Source organism: Halichoerus grypus, chromosome 1, assembly GCF_964656455.1.
Source record: "Halichoerus grypus chromosome 1, mHalGry1.hap1.1, whole genome shotgun sequence".
NCBI lineage: Eukaryota > Metazoa > Chordata > Mammalia > Carnivora > Phocidae > Halichoerus > Halichoerus grypus.
The window spans coordinates 187,505,069-187,531,317 of NC_135712.1; the positions used below are offsets into that span (position 1 = coordinate 187,505,069).

At 40.1% G+C, this 26,249-nt stretch overlaps 1 protein-coding gene across 3 annotated transcripts in view; it reads right to left on the reverse strand.

Annotated features, from left to right (window-relative positions):
• Window positions 1–26,249, reverse strand: part of PTPRG (protein tyrosine phosphatase receptor type G) — a 689,740-nt gene that overhangs the window by 191,692 nt on the left and 471,799 nt on the right. For all 3 annotated transcript variants that reach the window (XM_078076474.1, XM_078076466.1, XM_078076463.1), the window contains exon 5: window positions 16,580–16,675. In XM_078076474.1, the coding sequence (XP_077932600.1) occupies window positions 16,580–16,675 (96 nt within the window). The remainder of the gene's footprint in view (window positions 1–16,579; window positions 16,676–26,249) is intronic.

Genomic DNA, 26,249 nt, shown 5'->3' on the forward strand with positions numbered 1-26,249 from the left:
TAAAACCTATTGGATAAAGGAGTCCAATATCTCCTTTATAGGACTAAGTGGAGCAAGGCAATCAGTTACAAAGAGAATCTGAGAGTTTGCCCTTTGCTTAAATGCATGATAATAGTAACTGGCTAGGGGCTTTTTTGTGCTTCTGACAGTGGGCTCCTAATGGTGTCATCTTAAGCCAGCTTAGCCCCATAATTTCACTTTTCAGATGGATGGCTTTTTGCTTTGTGTTTTGAAGATGAGCTGGTAAACTGTGTGTGTGTGTTTTTTTTTAAATCCTTCTGTGCCATAAAAGAAACCTAAATGGAAGGTCTTTTAAACTGTAAATTGCAACAGAGTGTAAGTGTGATTGGCATTAAAGGCCACTGCAGCTAGGGACCATCCACCTAATTTGGCCTTTTATTGTGACAATTATAATCAGGTTTCAGCTGGGACATCAATCTGTCCTGAAACACAGAGGGTGGAGAGATGATGTGATATTATGAATGACGAGTCTAATTTTTATATATCAGACATCTAAGAACTATTTGCAAAACACATGACTGAATTCCCCTGCAAGAAGTCTGATCTGTGGGTTTCCAGGTTTTGCAATGTGCCTGCAAAATTAACTTTCACAGCAGAAAGCAGTCGGGTGAATTTGCAATGACAACACCCGGGCAAAATGCACATATGAACTGATAATCATAATCACAGCCCTGTCCGGCTCTCCAAAATTAAAACGGAAGCCGAAGAAGACAGAAGGCCCATTCAATACACTTGCACAATGCCCATAAAACAAGTAAAGAAATAAACACAACAGGAGAAAACATCAAATGCAAAAAGCAGTGAAATTTCCAGTATCAAAACAACGAGGATGTTTCTCCAAACCTGATCGTGAGCAGCATTCATAAACCCCTCTGACCTGCTTTCTTACCCCAGAAGTGTTATTTTCATTAGTCACCAAGTTGCTTCAAATGCATGCTCCCAGAGCCTGAAACTAATTTTCTTCCTCCTCCATAAGAACATAAAATTCCTACAATCTTGGTAATAGAAAGAGATAATTTTTCCCCAGGTTCCAGCTACCACCATCTCTTTTCTTTACGACAAACGGATGACAGCGTATCCTCCTAGGCTTCTCTACAGCTTGAAGCTCACCACAGCGTTCCTGATGAGCTCCAAAAAGCTAACCAAGTTGGTCCCCTTGCCCGAGCCACTTTTTCAATGGCTCCCAGATAAAAGTCTAGAGTTGATGGCCTTCAAGGCTCTGTGGGGTCCAGCGCCAGCCCTAGCACCTTCCTGTAGGTCCACGGGCACTCTGTTCTCCCACACTGGAGTCATCACGCATGCTATTCCCTTGGACCTGAGAACTTCTTGATCCCCCATCATGTGCTCTTAAAGCTCTGACTATCTCTTTCCTTCGCTGGACTTAACACAAACTGAATTATGCATCCACTGGCACATTTCTCTGATGAGTATCTATTCCTCTAACAGACTGTGTTTCAGCAAAGGACAAAGACCACATGGTTATGTGTCTACCAGGGTAGCCCCGGTGCCTATCAGAGAGACTGGCATACACTTGGCTACAAGAAATATTTGGTCAATGAAAACTGAAAGGAGACAGATAATTCTATACACAGAAGCTGGAAAGACCTAGATACTAACAGGGTTCTTTCGTGGAGGATGCAGAACGGTCCATGATCTGCTGGACTCGTGGTGTAGAGTCCACTATTGTCATTCGTATGCAGAAGAGTCTTGGAAGCCCTTAATTAGGCAACACCCAAACCAAATCGTAAAAATCTTTTTAGACATCCTTCTCTGGCTCACTGAAGGCCACACAGGGCACGTGTGACTGAGAGCATCCCTGCCTAACAGAGGCCCCCCTGGCACCAAGACCATCTCTGCTTCACAACTTGTGATGGTAGATACTGCTCTCACTTTGCTTTATGGCTCAAGAATTTTTCAATGCAGCTTTTACAACAAGGATGTAATTGAAGGCACAGTACTTTGCTGGGTGTCCGGGCCGATTTTACACATTTGCCTGACAGAAAAACACTGCCACATTTCATCATTTATAAAGCCAGAGGGGAGAAGATTATTACTTTGGGGCGCGGGCAGATAAAGGCACGGAAGGTAGATTATCAACCGGATGGACAAAGGCAGCTTGTGGACAGAAGTGCTCCCGCAGCAGGTCACAGCCTTCCTGATCTGGAAACATCAAAAAGTGCCTAGTGCTGGCAGAACACAGCTAAGACGTGAGCAGAACTGCTTCTGGGCTTCTGAAGAGTTTCAGCAGCAGCCGAGAGGCTCATCAGCCAACGGAGAACCCCCTGAAGCCTCCTGAGGCTCACAAGGCAAACACATTTGCCTCCGGGCCCCGTGGGTTGGTGAGGCTCGGCATCGACCCCAGATGCCCTCACCAGAGACATGGGGTCATGGGGGGGCCTGGTTCTGGCACTGAGACGTCTAGCAAGGGCCACCAGAGCTTGGAACGTCCCAGATACAAAATCTTTTACAGAAGCAACGGGACTGAGGGAGCTGCATGGCACCCACCATAAAAATCCAGTTTTGCTGGGCTTGAAGCTAGGTTCCATGGGTAGCTAATTAAAAGCATGTGCTTTGGAGGCAGGCTAGTAGAAAATGCAAAGCTCTCACCACCTTAGCATCATCCAAATTTTACAAGAGGCGCTGGCAGGAGAAGTGGTTCAAAAATACAGGTTTCCCCAGTGAAGACTTTCCCTTAGAGTCCTAATTGGGTCAGGTCCTGAGAACGGCCACCAGGGCGTCCACCCCAGGTCTACACTACTGGGGAGCAGAGGGGGGCTATGGAGTTTACAGGATGGTAGGAAGCAGCAAAATATTGAGGTTGAGAAGAGAGGAAGAGCCTCCAGAGTACGGAAGCCATAGGTTCAAATCCCACCATTTTCCAGTCCTGTGACTTTGGGCCAATCATCAAACATGGCTGTTCCTTGGTTTCCTCATTTGTCAGGTAGGCATAGATGTTCCTACTGCACAAACCTGAGGCATCAAAAAAGATAACAGGTATAGACCGGCCGACAGAAACATAAAACTCTCCTCCCCAATATTATTTGTCACAGAAGGAGCAGGAGGACAAAGATGGAAACATCAAAAAAACGTACTCTTTCTCTCCCCCACATTCCCTCCAAAGTGGAAATCTGTACCAACCCGCATTGATTCACAAGTGCTGGGGAAGCGCTCGATGAGGGGGGACACAGCGACACTTGCCAAAACGCAGAAGGGAACACACTTCCCACTCACAACCCTAATCTTCAGTGCTCATCAAACACAAGGACGAGTGAAATGAATTGCCGCAACGGGCAATAATTCACATGCCATAGTATTTAAAAACCTGTAACGATCACATCATTATGGCTGGCAGTGCCCCTAGCCAAGCAGGCACTAATAAGGGATCTCCTAACGAGGAGACATTTCCAGCACAAATAAGGCCACATAAAGGCTGTGTGGTTTACACCTTTGCCAGGGGAGAGAAACTCACTCCTAGGAATTAAGCAGTCACTGGGGGCCAGTGGAAAATCTGAGGAGGCCCTTTTACTTCCAAATGGCCTCCCCACCATCTGCAGGCATCCGGGCCCATATCATATGTTGCTTGTCTCGCTCTCAGATGCCTGGCGGCTCCAATTAAATAACTATTTATTTCACCAGCCAAGGTGTTACAACTAATTACTTTAGCTCCTCTTGAAAGTAGTAAGAGAGACGTGTCGATGCTCCTTGAGGACATTTGAATTTGGTTACCTCCTCTTGAATTAGTGAGTGAGAGCATCAACAACAACCCCTGAGAATTCGGAATCTTGTCTCCCAGCCAAGGCCATCCGAGAACTGAAGCTCCCTCCACCCAAACGCAAGTACGCTGGCAGGAGGTACACATCTGATGCACCCCAAGCAATATGTTTATTTATTTGAATGTTACCAGTTCTGGGCCAGGCTTTGGGATATGCAAGACTAACGGTTCAAAGTATTCCCTTTTATTTTAGCAGGTCAGCTCTGGTTGTTACTAAGTGCCACCATCATCGTTACTATTTTAACACATTGTATGGAGTGCTTCAAAGTCTGTGCCATGGTGTTTTCATATATACGATCTCATCTGATGTTCACAACAAGCCCATCGCTGTCAATATTTCCATCTGATGGACAAACGGAATTGAAGCAGGGAGGGAATAAATAGATTTGTCTAGGGAAACATGGCAGTGAGCGGCAAGTTAGAACTGTAGCATAGAGCCTTTCACTCCAAAACCCCAACCCTTTTCAGCGGTTTTCCCAAACACTGATTTCATCGTCGAAGGGAATCGAAGCATCTGGGGAAGGTTCTGGAATCGGAATCTCCTTCTCAGAGAGCTGTTATGAGAACTGAGTGGGATAATGCACGTAGAACGCTTGACACAACTGGCAGAGGGCCTGACACATGACCAGGGTCCGTAACTATCACCTATTTTTAAAAATTATTGTTTATATTCAAAGAGAATCAGAAACTGGAAATCTCTTTCTAGAAGACTTGTGACTACCTGTCGGAACTGTTTTAGCGGGATGAGGACATCTATACAACGTAAAATAGAGAAGAACCAAAGCTTTAGGCTGCTTGCCATTAAAAAAAGGGGAGGGCTAGTTAGCCTACCAAGTTCAGATGTGGCCCTAAATATTCATTTCCTTTCCTGAAAGATTTAGGAATTGGCTTTGTGTTAGTTAGCTGCTTGCATTTCTGAGACATCTGGCGCTAAACCCTGTAATTGGTTGTTTGTTTTTTTTTTTAAAAAATAGAACCAGTGCCTGAGCCACCTTTGGAGAGTGACTAAAAATAGAAATAATTCTCTGAAACCTCATTAGAATGGTGCTCAAGGATGCCAAGCTACCAGGGAAAACATTGCAGAAAGTCGAGTAAGACCTTAGTAATAGAATCTAGAAGTTCTAGGAACTGAATTTTCAAAGAGTCAGAACTGGGTATTGTTTCGAGATATATGATTTTATTTCATACACGTGGTGCAAACCCATTCCTGGTAGTGTGATTTTAAGAGTACTCCTGACCAAACCCATTTATTTGATATATAAAAATTATCTATTAGAACCAAAGGACTGATATCAAATGAATACTACATAAAATCGGTTGATAGTACTCAATTGATATACACAGATTAAGCAATTCTTCTCATTCAGTGTTGTCTATAGGACTGATGTGCTTAATTAATGCTTTCTTCAGCAACAATCTTGGCTTACCTCAACTTTGGACAAACCCAAATTCCAGGTAAGCAAGCTCTAAATTAGTGCTATCATATTATTTTGTATACAGCTACCTAGGAATTTGCATGCACATCAAAATCATGTAATTTCATACATATTCAGAAAACACAAAAGGCTAAGAAACAGAATCTGTTTTACAAATGTGTCCAGATGAGTCTATGTGCAGGTATGTTTCCCAGATCTCACAAAGAAAGCCTAAAACGGGGAGGATCCAACACTAATAATTTTCTTGAAAGACACGTGGGCAGTCTTAAAGAAATGAGGTGAGCCCCAACTACTGTGCCTTTTACTCTATCCCATTTGGACACTTGTTGCAAGTTAAAAGGCAGGAAGGATAAAATATTTCTATTTTGGAAGTTCTCCCCATTGTCTCTGTCTCCTAATCCCTCACAAACCAAAGGAGTTGCATTCCTGAAAAACACCACAGTTGGCCAAACAGTCTTACCAAGATCAAGGTGCAGAGGAAAGGGGGTTACTGGAAACTCATGCAAAGTCTCACATAGATAGGTGAAATTCAGTTTCTTACTGGTTTGTTATCACATCCTGTAAAAATGGTTGAATGGATTTCCACTAAATAGGAAGGATCTATGCAAACTGGTCTGTTTTGAAACACCACCCAAATGGTACATGACATGTGCTTTGAAAGTATGCGTCAGAGGCACCCTCCAGAAATGGGATCTGGGCTTCAGATGGGTACAGACATACCATATATATATCAAGACGCTACAGACAGAGAAAATAAACAGTAGTTTCAATGTAACCCCTAAATACAAAAGAAAATTGTAAGCTGCTTCTCCTATAGGCAATCCCGTGTTACAGCACCCCAGGTGAGTAGCATCAGGATTCACACAGTTAAAGATGGTTAACCATTCCTCTGGGATAATGCCTAGATGCACAGACAGTAACAAGATTTTCAGAGACAGTAACAAATCTCTAAAATAAAACCAGCATTAATAGTTTTAGAATCCTGCCCCGGGAAATTCTGCGAAGCCGTGGGACCAAGGTAGCACTGTGATTTGCAGAGGCAGATTCTCCTATCACCCCCACAAGGGAGTTTCACTGATCTTTGAGGTTTTCAAACCAGCTCCCACTGATTTCAAGTTCAAAGGCATTTGCACATGCTCTTACCTTTGTTTATTTTTCTATGTCTGAGGGAATGTTTTATCAAATTGGTGCTCCTTTCACAAACCATTGTAGTATCTGGGAATAAATACCCATGTGGGCTCTTTAATTTAAAGGGGCATAGGTGAACCTGGAATACCTGGGCTGATTTAAAACAGGGCCGATTTAAATATTTTGGCATGTAAATCTTCATACCTTGGTTGGCCAGCGACTGGGGACTTCTCAGGCATGAAATTTTTAGTTATTCCTATGGCTATCAAATGAGCAGAAGAATGCAACAGCTCCCTCATCCACTGAGATTACAACGTTGAAGTGTCCTCAAATACTTGATAACGATGAAGCAAGATTTCTCAATCTCAGCACTGACATTTTGGGCTGGATACTTTTTTGCTGGGAGGGGCTGTCCTGTGTATTGTAGGACATTGGGCAAGTGTTCCTTGTCTCTATCCATTAGATGCCAGGGCACTGCCACCCCAGTATGACAATCAAGTGTCTCCAGACATAGCCACAAGGCAAAATCCCCTGTCCCCTCCCTCCCCTCCCCCATAAGAACCATTGTCATTAAAAAAGTTAATAAGTGACTGTTGAAATCTTTACCCCATCCACTCACATTATCCTTATCTAACTACACCATTCATTCAATACTCTATACCTTTTTATAAAAAGGAGGAAGAAAAAAAAAAGCTGTCATCAAACGTATAAAGTAATTTTTCAGGCAAGAGAATATAGAATAGGACCAAAGGTTTTCATTATGGGCAGAAAGAATAAGAACACAGTTTTAAGTCACAAGATAATACTCTTCAGGTACCAGCAAAATTAAGAGAGGCCCTGAAGCACTTCTATACATGTGATAGTAACTGGAACCAGTGATATCTACTTCTTTCTCTACCGTTTTGAAGAGAACACCAACTTATCTGATTCGGTATTCCACTAAGAGCACAGACCCTGGAGATGGGCTGTTGCTGTTGAAATACCGGCTCTAACTTCTATTGGCCTGTGTAGTCTTGCGAAATTGACACTGAAAAGAAGCTCCATGCCTCAAGCTTCTGCATCTGTAAAATGGGCATAATAATACCTTGAGGGGTCCCGGTAAAGGTTAAATAACGTAATACTGAATATAGGCACTTTATTTTGGCATTTTACATGAATTAAGTCCACATAAGATATTAACTTTTATTAGCAGTATTTGTATTCTATTTATTTATTTTAAAGATTAATTATTTTACAGAGAGACAGCGCGTGTATGCGCATGCAGGAAGCAGTTGGAGGGGCAGAGGGAGAGGGAGAGAATCTCAAGCAGACTCCTTGCTGAATGCAGAGCCTCAGCAATGGGGCTCAATCTCATGACCCCGGGATCACGACCTGAGCCAAAATCAAGGGTCCGACACTTAACTGACTGAGCCACCCAGGCACCCCCGTATTCTTTTTAAAAGCATCTTTTCAACTAGATCTGGGGGATGGGAGGAGGAAGAAAATGAATTGCCACTTCCTTCTCTACTTGGGATGCAAAGTACTTTATCTGTATCTCCCAAAAGGTGTAGTCAGCCAAAGCATCTACTAGATCACACTTCCAGGAAGAGCAAGGCTAGGAAAAATGAGAACTGGATCAGGAGTCACGGAACTGGATTCTCTTGTCTTGGTAGATGCCAAAGAGCTAGAGGATCATGGTCAATCTTAAAATCCCTCAGAGCTAGGTCTCTGAATTGTCCTGTTTGGTGGACCGCTACAAAGTTCCTAATATGTTCCTATGACAATCAGATTCTATGACTTCTATTAGAACAAATGGCCCAAAGAACTAAATTCTAAACTAAATGACAGATTCTAAACTATTTTCACTTAGTGATATACAGAAGGGCAAAGTACTTGGTAACCATCCTTGAAGTGCAATGATTTAATTAAAGAAAATTTTCACACGGTCTTTTTCAAAGTCTCTTAATTATGTGATGCTTTGCCAATTATTAAATTGTCCTCCGTAATGTCCGCTAAGAGGAAATTTGAATTACAGGCCATTTGCAGACAAGAGATGGACCGAAAACACCTGATAGGCTATAAATTCAATGTTGTACATCCACAAATCTACTCCAAACTTGCATCCGAACATTAAAAATGACTCCAGCCTTCACTTAATGGTAAATCCTATGAAATCAATTAGCTGTTAAAACAGTTTAATTGGAACATATGTATTTTAATTTTTGTGTGTGTATAAAAAAAGTCTTCCTAATCAACCCAAAACATTCTGAAATTACACTTCTAGGTAATGTAGTGAAAGAAGTGAACTTGTAACCGGATAAAACCAAGGATGTGGAAAAAGTGAGAAGGATGATATTCAAACAACAGCAACTGGCAAGGAAGAAATTAAGAATCATATCAGTATTTGCAATTGGCCTGAAGAGCAGTCGAAAAAGGAAGTTTTACAACTCACCACCGCTCACTGACTCAAACTCACAAGTTCTCCCACGAAAAAATAGTTACTGGCTTTTGGGGTGGGTGTTGGTAGATGGGTATAATTAGTAATTCCTTTTCTCTTTTAGTTCCTTTCCTCCCTCCCTCTCTTCCTCTTCTTCCTCCTCCTTTCTCTCTGCCTGCCTTCCTTCCTTCCTTCCTTCCATCTGTCCTTCCTTTTCTTTTTTCCTATGCAGTAGGGGCCCTTGTTTCACATTCCCAATAGGAATGGTCAAAAGTAAAAAAAAAAAATTTAGAGCTAACTATAGGAATGATAGCAAATGTATTCTTCATTTAAAAAAGGAAAAGACTCCTAGGGGATGGTCAAAAAAATAAAAAGATCGATATAGGTCACCATGCATAAAAGGGATGAGTTATACTTCCACAGTGGTGTTTTGCTTTGTAGAAAGATGGAGGAAAGAAAAAAAAAAAATGCAGACAGGAGAGCCCAGTTCTAAAATTCACAAATAGGAACTTCATACTTTAAAATGAAATATTTACCATTTGGAAAATGTACAAAAGATATAATTGTTGTATTTTTTCCTTGATATTTCATCTCCCTTACCTGATCCACCTTTCGTATTCCAATAATAAAATGATGCTACCACTGAAGAAAGGATTCAGAGGCCAAATCTTTTCAAAACCTCCAGTTCCCCAATTACTTTGTGGGCAGGCCAGTATTCTGAGGACACTGACACTTTTCATAGAGAAAGGCACAGAGAAGGTGCTTAATAAATACTGCAGAATGAACAAATGAGTTAGCAAATGAGTGCATGAATAAATAAATGAGAAAATATTACAATTTGTTCAGTTAGAGAATCTGAAGGAGAAAAAGAGGGACAGAGGAAGAAAAACACAGACATGTAAAGAACAGCAAGAGCAAGAAAAAGCAAAGAAACATACATAGAGGTGCCCTGAAACACAAAGAAACTAACCCATCAACTATCACAAAGAGACCCCAGAAGGATATAAATAAGAAACAACCACAGGGAATGCAAGCTGGTGCAGCCACTCTGGAAAACAGTATGGAAGTTCCTCAAAAAGTTGAAAATAGAGCTACCATACGATCCAGCAATTGCACTACTGGGTATTTACCCCAAAGATACAAATGTAGGGATCCGAAGGGGTATGTGCACCCCGATGTTTATAGCAGCAATGTCCACAATAGCCAAACTGTGGAAAGAGCCAAGATGTCCATCGACAGATGAATGGATAAAGAAGATGTGGTATATATATATACAATGGAATATTATGCAGCCATCAAAAGGAATGAAATCTTGCCATTTGCAACGACGTGGATGGAACTGGAGGGTATTATGTTGAGCAAAATAAGTCAATCAGAGAAAGGTCACCATATGACCTCACTGATATGAGGAATTCTCAATCTCAGGAAACAAACTGAGGGTTGCTGGAGTGGTAGGGGGTGGGAGGGATGGGGTGGCTGGGTGATAGACATTGGGGAGGGTATGTGCTATGGTGAGCGCTGTGAATTGTGTAAGACTGTTGAATCACAGACCTGTACCTCTGAAACAAATAATACATTATATGTTAAAAAAAAAAAAAAGGAAGAAGAAGAAGAAGATAGCAGGAGGGTAAGAATGAAGGGGGCGAAATTGGAGGGGGAGATGAACCATGAGAGACTATGGACTCTGAGAAACAAACTGAGGGTTCTAGAGGGGAGGGGGATGGGGGTATGGGTTAGCCTGGTGATGGGTATTAAAGAGGGCACGTATTGAATGGAGCACTGGGTGTTATACGCAAACAATGAATCATGGAACACTACATCAAAAACTAATGATGTAATGTATGGTGATTAATATAACATAATAATAAAAAAAATTTAAAAAATTTAAAAAAAGTAAATTGCACATTATGAAATCCTAAAAAAAAAAAAAAAAAAAAAAAAAAAAACAACAACCACAGGCAAGCCAGAAAGAAATATAGCAAAATAATCCACAAAAGCCTCTCCATCCACCATCTACTGAGATAAAAGCATTTTGGTAGGAAACTTTATTTTTTATTATTTTTTAAAAGATTTATTTATTTATTTGAGAGAGAGAGAGAGAGAGCGCACGCGAGAGCACCCGCGCCAGCAGGGGGAGGGGCAGAGGGGGAGAGAGAATCTCAAGCAGACTCCCTGTGGAACGTGGAGCCCGACACGGGGCTCGATCTCACGACCCTGAGATCATGACCTGAGCCAAAATCAAGAGTAGGACGCTCAACTGACTGAGCCACCCAGGCACCCTAGTAGGAAACTTTATAAAAAACATTTCTCTGATACAGATATATCTCCATATTGTTGGCACTGAAACACTCCTTTGAGGCCTCTGAATGCACTACTACTTTAAGATTTGTAAAGCCCTGTTGCCTTTTCACAACCACAGTCATAAATGGAGAAACATTCGTTTGTTGGCATGTCAGACCCAATGGAGCCCCGTTAACATCCTCAGAAGGTTACCATCCTCAGTGAATCAGAAGACTTGTAGCCTTCACGTTCATGTCCTTGACCATCTCAAGAGATGGTCTTAAACTTCTATATGACCACAGCCCCTCTTAGGTAAAGCTTACACAAACACCTAGACATGCTCTTTCACAACCCAGATGATTCACTTTGTGGTAGGACCCTGAGAGGTTTCCTATAACTTAGCCCTACTCAGTATATATTTCCTGAACAGTAACTGAGGTCAAGACACTGATAGGAGGGCAAGGGAAAGGTGGATGGTCGGGTGCAAACAGAAGGGGAACAAGACACGGACCTTAGCCTCAAAGAGTTTCCATTGTAGTATTCTCAGGTCCCTCACCTCCTAGGCCCTGTTTCTGATACTCCTTAGCTGATAGGCTATCAGGTTGCTCCTCTCCATTCAAGACAACAGAGCCTAAGTATGTCTCCACTGAATTTAGTTAAGTATTGGCACAACCAAGCCACAGTGTTAGTCACTTGCAAGAGATGCAGTGATGACCAAGTGAAGACTCCCAGTCCTCAATGATCTCACAGTACAAAGGCAGAAGCAAGCAAGTAAAGTAACAGCTTTAATGCATGACGGAATGCTCAGAGAACAGCGGGTTAAAGGAAGGACGAATCCCATCTACCTGCGGCGGGGGGAGGGAGGGCGAAATGCAGGGAAGTGGAGAAAAAGCCTTCCTTGCCAGCCCTAGATAGATGAGTCATCAAGAACTCCTCCTGCCTTCTCAAGGTCTATAAATAATCCCAGGTGCTGCCATTTCATTTAATTACTAAGCCTCTCCAGATGGAGAAAAATAATTAAGCAGTCTGTACCACCGACATGATATAAAGAATGGGTTAGCAACTTGTGAAACATTTGAGTTTTGAAGTTTGCTTTTGACTCCGAAGTGAGCGCAGAAATGAAAAGGGGGCAACCACCTAACTGGAGGCGTTAGAGAAAACCAAACGACCGTGGTCATATTCTGGGCAGAAATTTTCACAGAAATAGAAAAAAAAAATATTGGGACAAGGGGGCTCAACGTTGCCAGGAGGAGTGAAACTGAAACATTAAATGAAGAAACCTCATTGAAGATCAGTTGTCAAAAAAACCAAAAAACAAAAAACACAACACTTTAAGACAATCTATAAATAAATCAGGATGCAATTTATTTATTTCTTAAATGTACAAGACATATGCCATTGACTAGGCCACCGGATGCAGACATAATAAAAATTTTATATCTTTGCATCTGATGCAAAGATTAAGAAGAGACTCTACCCAGAAAGGTCTACCAAGGAGGCTGGCGAGAACATCACATGAGAAAAGTTTCTAAATGTAGCTGCTCTTAAAAACTCATGCATTTATAATCCCATAGTTCAAGGGAATCAGGAATTATAAATAAAATTTTAGGCATTCCAACAATGACCACTAGGTAGTAAAACAAAGGAGATGCCCCCCCCCATGATACACTCAAAAATAATAATGTGCTTCTTGAAAAAACCCAATCATCATACCCGTAAACCCACAGTAATCACAACTGCAAAAAGCTTGGGGATACCAACTTTGTAGGAGCATCACATGGAAAGCCAGTGGATGTTTGCATGGAGAGAAGTCACGTGGATTCTGACAGGAAATGGAGGAAAGCATTCAACAAGGAACAGTGAAGAAACAGTGGAAGAAAGAAAAACCAATTCAGATGGTGATGATGGAAGATTTCTTGGTCTAAAAACATACAGGCCTGCTTAAGGTAAGGTCATTCATTCTGAGTACGTGGTATTCTCTACTCAATAAACTTAAGACGGAGCCAATCAAATCCTTTTGTGTGTTGTTTTCAAAGCAAAGCATCCTTCCACAAATTACCTACTCATTCCCCTATCATTTCAGCTCTCCTGTCAACATAAGTTTTTCATATTTCTTTCTTTAAACAGATAAGCTAGGTAGAGTATTATCAGAATAATAGAATATTTTTAAAGAGTATTTTAATGGCATTTGGTATTTTACATTTTTACAGGAATTCAAATTAGGCTAACAGCAAAGAATAGTAGAGATTCTACTTTAACAAACAGAAAACAATTATCTTAATTTCTGTACTTATATAAATTAGCTATACGAGCACTTATTCTCTTTAGTGGTTTAACGACAGATATCTCCATCCTTTGCCAATTCTTACTTTAATTAGTTTTAAAAATCCTTTAAAATCAACCTTCCCCCTTACCGATCTCCTAGATCTTCTAGAGAGCTGCTGATCCAAAAATGTGTGTGAACTAGGGTACGGAGTAAGTTAACATCAAGACGACAACATCTACATGGAACTCAGCCTTGCCTAGACATGCTCTTGCCATTCACGTCATGTCACTCTGGATAATTAATATGTGGGTTTATAAGCACCAAGTCAGCACACAGCCTCTTTACAAATGTAAGGGTTTCTCCACCCACCTCTTGCTAGCCATTATCACGTGCAACTCGGACAGTGAGGTCCTAGTGGGCAGGAGCTGATTGCATTTATTATATTTAATGTAGCCACTAGTGCCCTTCCTAGCGCTGAACCAGTGCTGAATAGATGATAAATACTTCTTCAATACCAAAATGCAAGATACCAGGTTTGAATTTGAAAACATATATGAAGATTTATCTGACTACTTGGGGGAAGAAATTTAACATTCTTACAGGAAGGCACAAAATACAAAGTATGGAATGTAACTAGACTGCCAAATTAAAATAACAGTAATACTGTTTTCCTCTCCATTGCTCAACATAGTGTGAACAAAGATGTATAAATGCATATGTGGACTTATAAGGAAAACAAAAGAAGCAGCTCAACACAGCTCGTATCTAAAAAGAAAATCTGTTCTATTTTACGTTACCTATCTTCCATGTTGTGTATACAGGGCAGCAAGCCAAAATTTTTAGAAGGACTTATCAGATGAAATATATCTTCGTGTGTGAACTAGTCATCATGTCCTGGAAATACTTTAAAAATTTAAAACCTACATTTCACACTGAGGTGTTTTGCTGGTTTGTAAACCAACGGGCTTTGCCTACCTAAGACTCTAATTGGTCCTACATTTCACAAGAGTTTATAGGTGCTGGAAACACAGAAACCTTCTGTGTAGCACATATTGTGAACTAGTTCTTCCAGGACTCATAGAAACACTTTAAAATTTGTTTTCCTCTAAGAAAGGTGATCTACACAGTAGGACCTGGTCGGGCCAGGCATGGGTGGGCAGGACAGAAGGAGGGCAGGGCAGACTGATGGTGCAGCTGCAGGAGTAGAGGAAAAGCTACAAGAAAAGCAGCACGCCAAGAGGACAATCATAGAAAAGAAGGGATTAACCATGGAAGTGGGTACTGTTTAAAAATGGCTCAAGTGACCTCAGCATTGCATAAGGCAAACTGATCATGGTTTAGATGCAGAAGGGGTACAGACAGAACCCAAGGAACCTGCCCACAGGGCAGTGCCCAAAACAGACTTCTGTTGATGCAAAGAAGACACATATACCATAGGTCTCCATCCCATAGGAAAACAATTGTATGGATATGGATAGGGATACATACTTTATTTGGCATTGAACGAATGTCTACTATGTGCCAGAACCCACGTTAGGGGCTTCATTTAATGACTACTTACAATCTTACAATCTTGATGGTGTAGATAGAAGTTGCTATCCCCATTTCACAGGTAGGAATACTGAGGTTGGAAAGTTTAAATAACTCCTTCACCATTATGCAGCTATTAAGTGGAAGAGATGGGACTCAAAAGCAAATAGTTTTGACGCTAGTGAATGAGTTTTTAAAACACTATGCTCAACTGATTTATGAATGTAATCAGGGAAAAGAGATGTGTGGAAGAACAAAGGGGAGATCAACCAAATACATAAACAGAAAACTTACAAGATACCAGACCATGAGCTATGGTAAGAAATATGTTTTATAACATGACCAAATACATACCTACTATGCCTCTCTATATAAAAACAACCAAAAAAAGTTTAAAAAAAAAAAAGTTCTGCAAAAATATTTACCCTTACTATGAGTAATACACTGATATTTTCTGATCATTTTTTTCTATTCCATCATTATTTTAAAAGTGCTGGCAGGATTTACTGAAATTACTTCATGGCCCACTAGGAGGTCAGAACCCACAGTTTGAAAACCGGTGCCATAACCAATCCTAATGACCACCACTCTTACCATTTCTGAGATTCGGGTAGAATATTGGGTTTTTCAATTTTTCATATATAATCTTCCATTTGAACCTTTACCCATGAAAGGAAGGGGGGGTAGTTAAGAGGGAGAGAGGGCAGTGCATAGAATTGTCCATCATGTGTCATATGCTAAAAAGCGTAGTGAAATTAACATACTCCAAACAAGAATGGCTCCATTTCAAAGACAAAAAAGCTTGCCCCAAAAGGCAGGGGTCAAAGACTCATGGTGGAAAAGGTTCTGCTGTCTTACATATTCCTTTGAGTTGTCAGAAAGACATCATTGTCCAACAATGCCTCACTGATGAAAGAAACACTGCTATGTAGTCTTCAGGCAAATTTTAAGACTGAAAGACAAGTCACATACCTACTACTCAGGTTACTGAGTAGACTGAATGACTGAAAGACAAGTCACATACCTACTACTCAGGCCCAAAATGCACCACGTCTCCTCTCAGTTACTATTTCAAGACACTTGATGGTTGACATTACTTTAATTTGATGTGACTTATTAAAAAGCCTGGACAGAATTATCCCATGGGAGGATACAAGGTTTGGCTTCTAGTTGTAGAACCAACACACAAACCAGAAGAAACACTCACTACAAGCACAATAAAAAAGAGAAAGAAAGGATGAGAGTTCATAAATGTACTAACTTGGAAATGGTCTCAGTGAAAACTTTAGTTACCATGGGGATTTCTCGGAGGGAAAGAAAAGGGAAGTGACTGATGCTATTTATTAATCCACCCATAAGTAATGTCAAATTTTAAAGTTGCTCCAAAGAAAACCACCTTTTTTTTGCATCAGCCTTTTAATATGCTGAAGGAACCTGTTCAAAACGTTTCAGCAGTGAAGTAACTTAGATGATAAATGTGTTCTTCAATCTGTGCACCAGTCAAGTAGCAATAAAATCAGAATAATTCATGCAAAAATTTTCATTATGTTTCTAAACATACTTATTTACATTTTAAATCACACATTAGACAATATGAAATATCTTTCATTTAGACAGGTGTGAACTAGAAAACAGATGCATTCATTAAACATAGAACAATTCAGCGAATTAAAAAAAAAAAATACTCAGAGAACTCTCTGGTTGAAGTACTTGAGCCACCGTTAACTTACTTGAAAAAATATGGCCATGGCTCCGATTATTCTGTTTTCAGAAATTGCGGTTTGAAAGCTGTCAAAGTCATCTGGATTATAAAAGAAAATCTGCATCTGTAAAAGAACAATTAAAATATGTATTAGGGAAAATTTCAAGCCTACACACAAGTAGACAGAACAGTACAAGGGACCCAGATTCCTCACTTCCTAAGATTTGGCCAAATGTATTCATCTATCCATATTTTTCCTTTGCTGAGGTATTTAAGAGCAAACCCCAGATATCGTATCATTTTACCCCTACAAACCACACAATCACACTTCTCACATACCAGAGAGCCTTCCTGCTACCCAAAAGAAATAATGTTGACACCTTCTGATTGCCTGATATTCATGTCATGGTCAAAGTTCCCTATTATGGAGCAAAATTTTAATGGAGTAAAACATCTTGAAGTAAAAAAAAACAAAAAAACCCCTAAGCCTGTGAGATTCAGTTCACATGCTTAAATTATAAATACTTAAATGGGCACATCTTTATAAGCAACACTCTTTTGGAGGAATTTGAAGGGGTCAATTGCCCAAATGGAGTACTTCAATGAATCCACCAGAAATTTAATGGTAATAATAATACTTCACATTTTCCACCTTGCAAAACTGTACCGTACATTATTCCATTTAATTCATCTAACAACCCCTGTGAAGACAGGGCAGAAATGACTGCCTTCCTTTACAGATGAAGAAATAGTGCTTTTAGAAAGTTCATGTTAACTTGGCTAAGATTGAACATCAGAGGAAAACTATAAAATCCAGGTGCTCTCACTGCAACCGGAAATACCTTCTCTTACATTTGGGTAGAGTTTCTTACTCAAAAAGCAGAATACAGACAAATCAATTTAAAATCATTATATGATCTTAATGCTTGAATAGTCTTTGATATTTAGTACAATGCAGAGAACAAAAATGGACCATGGAGTGTTCTCGAAAGAATACATATATAGTAAAAATAACAGATTTGGGTTTCTATTCTAGCCTCTTCATTTACTTGCCTGTGAGACCTCAGACAAACAAGCCTATTGCAAAGTATCAGCTTCCTCATGTATAAAGTATTTACCTCTGGTAGGGTGGGCATGGAGAGTAAATGAGTCATTGTAATGTATAGCGTGTAGCAGCATCAGGCCTACACTTCATCTATGCTCAGCAAATCACCATCATCATCATCATCATCATCACTATCACCATCATATTTTAAGGTTAACATTTGGCAGACACCTTAAAATTTCTAGTAAGACTGTGATGTCACTGAATCTTCTGGAATGATCCTACTCCTTACAGAATATCAGATTTCCTCTATCATTCATTAGGTCATCCCTATTTTCCAAATGACGTGATGCTATTCTCCACAACAAACTGAACAACCACACCCCAGAGGAAGTTTGGAGATATGACACCAAATGATAACTTCCCAGAGAGGAAAGCTAAGTCAGAAAAACTAGCTGAAGTATAGGTCAAAGGTTACTTGAGACATTAAGAATAAGGTGACACTTCTTTTCTGAAGGGTAAGATCAAGTGGCCCAATCAGGATACTTTCTAGGAAAAGTCAGTGGATGAAAGAAGGATGGGTAGATTCCTTTGAAGGACTTTCCTTCTTACAGTGAATTATTTTTCCAACACTGTGCATTCTCACCAATTTCGGCAGCCTTTTACAAATGTGTTGCCTTTAGGTTTGGACAGCTTTAGACATCATGCATGTACATTGAGAAAAATCCATTCAGTGAGGTGCAGAAAAAAAGAGTTTAATACTTAGGTGAATTACTTTGGGCACAATGCTACGAATGCAAGAAAGAAACGCCACACAAGCATATTCAGAAAATAACACTTCAGTTTCCTTTTAAAACTCAGGCCCTCAAGTTAAGTAAGTTCACAGAAGTTTTTCTTATTCTCCAGCCCATGAGCAGGGGTGGCATTGTTTAATGCATCACCTGAATAGTGTGTGATACAAAATACTTTAAGACCTCTTCAAGGGCATTTTCATTTACGACCGGGTGAGGAAATTCATTTTCAGAAGATGTCTTTGAGTCATGGCTCCACCCATCAGGATAATAAAATGTTTCATACAGCGAACAGTAGCAGAAGTCTGAAATATTAATTTTCCATGCTTTTTCTCTAAAGTTGTAGTCTACTGAATTAGGTTAACTTTTGAAGCTATCTTAAATATGACAATAAGAAGTGGATGGAGTTTTTCTGAGTGAACTGGACTTTAAATCACTTTTTTGTTATTGTTGATGGGACAAATTGGGGCAGAAGCTGGAAAACATCTTTGTTTTTCACAAAACCATCTTTGGAAGGTGTTGGGGTGGCTACTAAATATTGTCAGTAGCCCAATGGCTTTCTGTATCTGCTCTCAAAAGCCATACCCAGAGTCTTCCCTCTAGCATCACCAAGAGTGTTCTTCCTAATAAAGTGAATCAAAGTCATGCTTACTTAGGGTATCAGTCCTCCTCCTGAAGAATCATGATACACATCAACTGAAGGAAAAGATCAGGAAAATCTGGCAACAGAGAGATCTATGAACTCTTCCACACAGCCTTTACCAGCATCCCCTATTATTTACATTTTATCCTATTTTCATCCTCTCTCTCTCTTTCTCTCTCTCTCTCTGTGCACACTGATACACAATTTCTTTTTATGAATCACCGGGTAGTAAGTGGGAGAAAATATGCCCCTTTACCGCTGAATACTTAAGTGTATAATTTCTAAGGATCAGGACAGTCTCTTATATAAACACAGTATAATTATTCAAATTAGCAAATTTCACATTGATACAATACTATTATCTCATTCACAATCCATTTCGAATTTTGGCAAATGCCCAAATAAAGTCCGTTACAGATCATTATTCTGGTTCTTAGTCCAGGAATCCAATTTAGGATCAAACTCTGCATTTCATTGTTACGCCTCTTTATACTGACCCCTCCTGCCCCCACTCTCCTCTGGGAGAGTTACTCAGTCTTTCTTCATTTGAACAGTGTGAAGTGTGCAGGTCAGTTGTTAGGTAGAATCAGGGTCTGTCTCGTGGTTTCTCATGATTAGATGCAGGTGATGCATTCGGGGCAGGTTTCCACAGAAGTGACATTGTCTTTACAGTGCACCATATCGGGAAGTGCACCCTGTGGATTTCTCCCAGTATGAGGGGTGTTTAACTTGATCTTACGGCTAAGTTGATGTCTGCCAGGTTTCTCCACTATAAAGTCATTAATTTTCCTTTTATAATTAAAAAGTACTTTGTAGGGAGCTACTTAGGATTACATAAACACATTGTCTGTCATCTAATGTCCATCCACTAGTCTCGGTATTCATTGATGATTTTCTAACTGCACTACCCCTTCTATATGCATGAATGGGATTCTAGTGTAAGGAATTGCTTTCCCGTCCACATAGTTTATTTATTCGTTCATTCATTTATGTAAATCCACATGAACTCATTTATTTTGTTTTATTCAATCCATTACCATTACTTATTTCAATGTACAAACTGTCTCAATAGGAGACCTTTTGCACAGTAGGAAACCCTCCAAATGGATTCTGCTGTCATTTTGCTATGTCCCCATCATTTTATATTTTTTAGCATCTCCTTATTAGCTGATACAGACGTTCTAGACTCATCTCAATTTTTCCCTGCTCCAGCCCTAAAATTGGCCATAACTTGGGTGAGTTCTGGTTCCTTTTAGCAAGGAATGGTATTTAAAGACATTATATCCCTAAGTCAGTATTTTCCAAATATGTTTGAGATTAGAAAATTTCGTTCTTCAAGAAAACTATATGGCTTAAGGCTCAGTGACTCTATTCTAACCAGAACCTTCCTTGCAAGGGAAGGAGAGCGGGATCAACTTTGTATAAATTGATGTCGCTCTATCATGCAGAGTGCCATGAGACACGTTAAGTCTCCTCAACCACTGAAACAAACTATATTAAGATCAACTAAAAAGTCACTGGTAGTCTATGTACCCAGTGCACAGTCAAGGGACCAATTCTACAAAATCCTTCCAATTCACGAGCAAGCCTCACAGACCTGGGTGATCATTTGATTCTACCTTGTGGAATGGCTGGACTGGAAAACCATCCAGGCATTTCTCTAGCCAGATCAGGGTGACAGAAAAAATAGAATACCATATGTCACAACCTGACATTTTTAAAAGAGAATTTTACAAAGAGAAAAGGCCCTACCAGTGACCAGGAGGCAGATGCCGAAATATAGATATGAAAAGTGCCTGAATGAATAGCAACACCTCCAAGTAATGGGCGGGGGACGAAATGGATAGTGTGAGCATAAGGTTGACCAAGGTCAATGCTCTGTTGTTGAAGGGTACTAGCATGATGCATACAGAGTCACAACAAAATGCCCACTTAGCTTCCCCTTTCTCTTGCCTTGAGCCATTTCCCCCCATATATTTAAAATGACTCTTGGTGCAATTTGATATAAAAACTATCTTTACGCCTGGTTTCCAACTTGAATCACTAGTTGTATTAAGCTGAACAAACGCAAAGCAACAAATCTGAAAACTAGAGCCTTCTATATTTTTATTAATGTTGTTATCTTCCAAACATTTAGGGAGTGCTTACCGTATGCCAGGTACTGTGCTATCATTCAGGAATACTCACTGAGGTAGGTACCACCATGATCCTCATTTTATAGCCAAAGAAACCCAAGATTTCCAAAATTTTCAAAGCAGTTAAGGAATGGGGGGGGAATTGTCATAGAAACTTAATATTTCCAATCCTAGAGAGTTCAGGTGTTAATTACTGGGCTTCCCTACAATGGACAAGTATATTTGCTTACTACCCATTATATATAAGGTATTATGGGAGATGAAGACACAGTTTGTGCTTAGAAAGATTGAAATATCAATAATGAGGGGTGCCTGGGTGGCTCAGTCGGTTAAGCATCTGCCTTGGGCTCAGGTCATGATCCCAGGGTCCTGGGATTGAGTCCTGCATTGGGCTCCCTGCTTAGTGTGGAGTCTGCTTCTCCTTCTCCCTCTGACCCTCCCCCTCCACTCATGCTTTGTCTCTCTCAAATAAATAAAATCTTTAAAAAAAAAAGAAGTATCAATGATGAAAGAAGGTTAACTTTTTTTTTTTTTGAATGTCAAAGTTAGAGTCGTACACAAATGTATCACAAAAAAACATGAGGCAATGAATGGCTCTTGGACAAGTGAGGCATGTAGTAAATAAATACTAAAATAATGCGGGTGATGGGTCAGAGGGGACATTTCCTTTAAGGTGGACTTTCTATCATCTACTGTTACAGTTGTGAGCATAAGTCAGCTCTCCCATCTCCATGATAATGGAGGTAAGAGGCAATGACCCCAACAGGAGTGGAAAAACCCAACAGTGACTTCTTTGGTGATTTAGAAAGCTCTACATTTTAATTTCAAACAACTGGTATTTCATCCCCCACATACCTACACACCCAAGCAAAAAAAAAAAAAAAAAAGATAAATTAAGTAAGGAAAGAGCATGCAGATAGTTCAGAGGAAAGGCAATCTACTGAAAGATTCCTTAGACATTTCCAGATACTGTTGGGCATCTTCAATGGAGTGGAAGAATACACACACTGCTATAGGAGAAGAACAGACAGAGATGAAATGTAAATGGGACGAGATAAAGACAGCAACAAGAAAGGCAACAGTGAAATTAAAAACCACACAGGAGGTAGCAGATAGCAGAACCAAAGAGGTGAAATGTATTTTTCTGATCATGCCAACCTGGAGTAAGGCAGCTGAGAACATGGTGGAGGACTAGAAACACATGCCCAAGTATAAAAATGTGCAGTAAAGGCAAAGCGAAATTTCAAACACAGTTAATGATCTGCTGGTTCTGCTTGTTGGAGGACTTGGATAGGATGATGTCAGAATTGAAATTTTTGCATCATAACTTCTTAATCTAACTCGATTTGTAGATTGTGCTGCACCTTAACTGCTACGAAGCCAGATCATACACACTCAACACTGCACGTTCTACTTCTTTAATTCTGCCATTGCCATCAGATAGGAAGATCGATGCAGGCAGAAGTACATCTGCCGAGTCAAAGCTAGGTCTTTCAGAGCGCTGTTCATTGTAAATAGCAGTAATTTATTTTTGGCATGAATAACACAGGTCGGGGCTCTGAGTGTCTGGAAGCAAGGACAGACAAATGAGAAATCCAAAAACAATATAATGGGTTTCTTCCTATATATAGGAATAAATAACTAAATGAGTAGCAAGGAGGGATTAGATTACCAAGAGAATGAATGGATTTAAACCACTGGAGAAAATGCTCACGGAAGTGCAAATATACGCCAAAATCACTTGGAAATGCTAAGTGGCCCCAGGTATGGTTCTGCTAAACACAGATTATATTATTTTCTCCTCAATCTACAAGAAATTCAAACCCTTTTCTACCCAAGTAAGTAGCCTGAAATTTTGATACTCTAACAAAAGAAAATCTAGTCATGTAAATTACAGAGAGCATGATAAATACATGCTATATATAGTATATAGAAATAGATAACACAGACACTCCGAATTCAGAATCATTATATGGGAATTTTGTTTTATATCAATGAACAGTTTTTACCCCAGTTACTTTTTAAAAGGATCATTATTATATTTTTACCCCTGTGATAGTTAATTTTATAGGTCAATTTGTCTAGGCCCTGCTGCCCAGCTGTTTGGCTAAACATTGTAGATGTTGCTATAAAGGTATTTTTTAGATGTGATTAATATTTAAATCTGTAGATTCTGCGTAAAGCAGATTACCCTCCATAATGTGGTGGGTGTCATCCAATCAGGTCAAAGTGTGAAGCATCCCTAAGTGGAAGGAATTGTTTTCTCCAGATTCTAACACAGAAATTCTGCCTGGGTTTCCAGCCTTCAGACTTAAGACTACAACATCAACTCTTGTTGGAATTTCCAGCCTGTTCTGCAAATTTTGGACTTGACTGCCCCCACAACTGAATGAGACATACACCCCCAAAGGTCAGGACTGATTTTAAGCACCTATATAAGAGACATGTATATGTGACTGTGTATCACATTCTAAAACCATTCTGCAAACCAGTTACTTCCTTGGGCTCTGAGCTCTCGTCTTCATTCGGTTCTTTCTAACAGGGCTCTCCCCTGGAGAATGTAGCCTCTGTTAAAATACAGTTCACACTCTTGTGGCTTACAGCAAAGTGGCCATGAAGATGGCAGACCACATGACTATGGGTGACATAAATGGAGATCCAAGAGCTTGGGCTATAAAGTTAGACCTGATTCAAACACTGAAGACACTTGAGAGCCCCAAGGCTCAGTGCTGTCCCCTTCTGTCCAACAGGGGTATTACTAACCTCATCACATCCACTATGCACATGCTATGGTAAAGAAAGAACAAATTAAGCGGCTCCCATGTTTTATTACTAACGTATCTTTATTACTTTATGACCAGAAGGGATATATGAATTAAGTTGAAGGTGAATTGTTTCCACAGGCCAGCCAACAACCCAGTGTGTCATGCCACAAGGTAGAGCAAAGAAGGGTGTGTGCAGGCTTCACCCAGCCTTCATTGGATGACTATATTTAGAAGAACTGTGCTCTAAAGAATAGCAGGTATTCAGCCCCTTTGTAGGCAAGGTAGCATTTAAATAAACATTCTGAAACATTTGCTTTATACAATATCATTAATCACGGAGTACGCTAATCCTTAATCATTTTTTTTTTTTTCTTACTTTCCCTGTAACATGGAATTATCTTCAACTACTTTACAGCAGGAATCCAAATTTCTGGAGCAGAAGAATTCAAAGTGCACACTACGGCTATGACTCATACACAATGAGGTGCTGGGATGATTTCTGAGATCCCTTTGAAAAGTCTCTGTGTGTTACTTGTTTGTGCCATTCTAAGTCTATTTATCAGTTGATTTTTGGAATTTCTGGTTCGATGATGCATCTGATTAGTCACATAAATATTTAATCTTTGTGTTTTTCCCTTGGTAAGGAACTATTCAGGCTTTGTTTACAGTATTAAATTGAGTTTTTCAAGGATTTACTATGCCTGATTCACGAGTTATTTCTTACAGTTCAGCATAAGTTCAGACACAAAGGAGGTAGGTTCAACATCTCCCTGTATGTTGGCCAGCTACCCTTTTCATGTCCTCAGGAAAGGGAGTGGTAAGCTACAGCCCTCCCATTTAATTAGCTGTGTGACCCAGTTGAAATCAGTCGCCCTCTCTGAGTCTTAACATCCCCATGAGTAAACGGAGGATAAGAAATGCAGCATTGGGGTATAGTGAGCATTAAACAAAATAAGTCAAGGAAAGCATCTCCCACAACATCTGCCATACTGTAGGCCCCCCCAAATGATTCACATGTCTTTAACAATTAGTTAACAGGAAAAATAAAATGGAAAGAAGTTGGTGAAAGGATTATTTGTAATCACCCCAAATTGGAAACCAAACACTAATCATTAATGGAATTGATAAACAAATTGTGAGAGTCACACCATGGAATATGCACTATAATTACAAGTAACAATATAGACGAATCTCACAAACAATGCTGAGCCAAATAAGGCAGATTCAAAAAAAAAGAATTAAAATTAGAAAAAAAAGTTCACTGTGTGATTCTATTGAAATGAAGTACAAAAACCAGGAAAAACTTAATGCAGTTCGAAGCCAACACAGTGGTTACCTATGGGGGCAGTAAGCGGGAAAGGGATTCTGGGGGTGCTAATAAGTGCTCTTTCTTGATCTCAGGGCTGGTTACAAGAGTATGAAAATTCATTAACCTGTATTATTATTATTTGTTCATTTTCCTCTTTGTATATGATATTTCAATACTAAATACAATTCATGAACTGCTGTGCTTTTGAAACTGGGATAAACAAAAGTATAATGCCACCTAATAATAAGAGCAGGGAAGAGTTTGCACCCCTCTGTGGGACCCATTCTATTTCACGGAGGCTACTCCAAATCTTAGGGTAAGGCTGGAGATAACTTATCGGCTTGACAGAGCAAGTTAAATGGGACCGTCCCTAAGTGTGCAGAATCAGGCCAGCCTAGGACCGCGTAACAATTGCCTGGACCAAGCATCACCTCTTCCCCACCCTTTCCCTGAAGGCAGACATGGCCAAAGAAGCCCAGAGGTAGCAAGTCCATAACACATTCCACAGGGCTGCTTAAATGTATCTGATTCTTATAATACTTTACATTAATTAATTCCTTTCATCCTCACCATTACTACTCTTGTCTGAGTAGTAATAAAGTTGGGATTCAAACCCAGGCATTTGATTGCAGAACCCACACATTTAAAATCCTCTCTGTAAAGCATCCTGATCAGAATTCCCACTAGCAATGAGGAGTTCCTATTAGTTATCTCCAGGAGACTCGCACAAAGTTTCCAGAGTAGTGGTTCTCAACCATGGGTGACTTTGGACTCCAGGGGACAGTGGCCATGTCTAGTCATGTTGGGTTTCAGTAATGGAAGGGGTCCTACAGGCATTTAGTGGGTAGAGGCCAGGGATGCTGCTAAACACCCTACAACGAGTAGGACAGCCCCCGAAAGCAAAGAATTATCCTGCCCAAAATGTCAATAGTGCTGACGTGTAGACACCTTGTCTATACTCACTGTCACATGAAACCTGGCCAATGGATATGGTAAAGCATTTTGTTTTT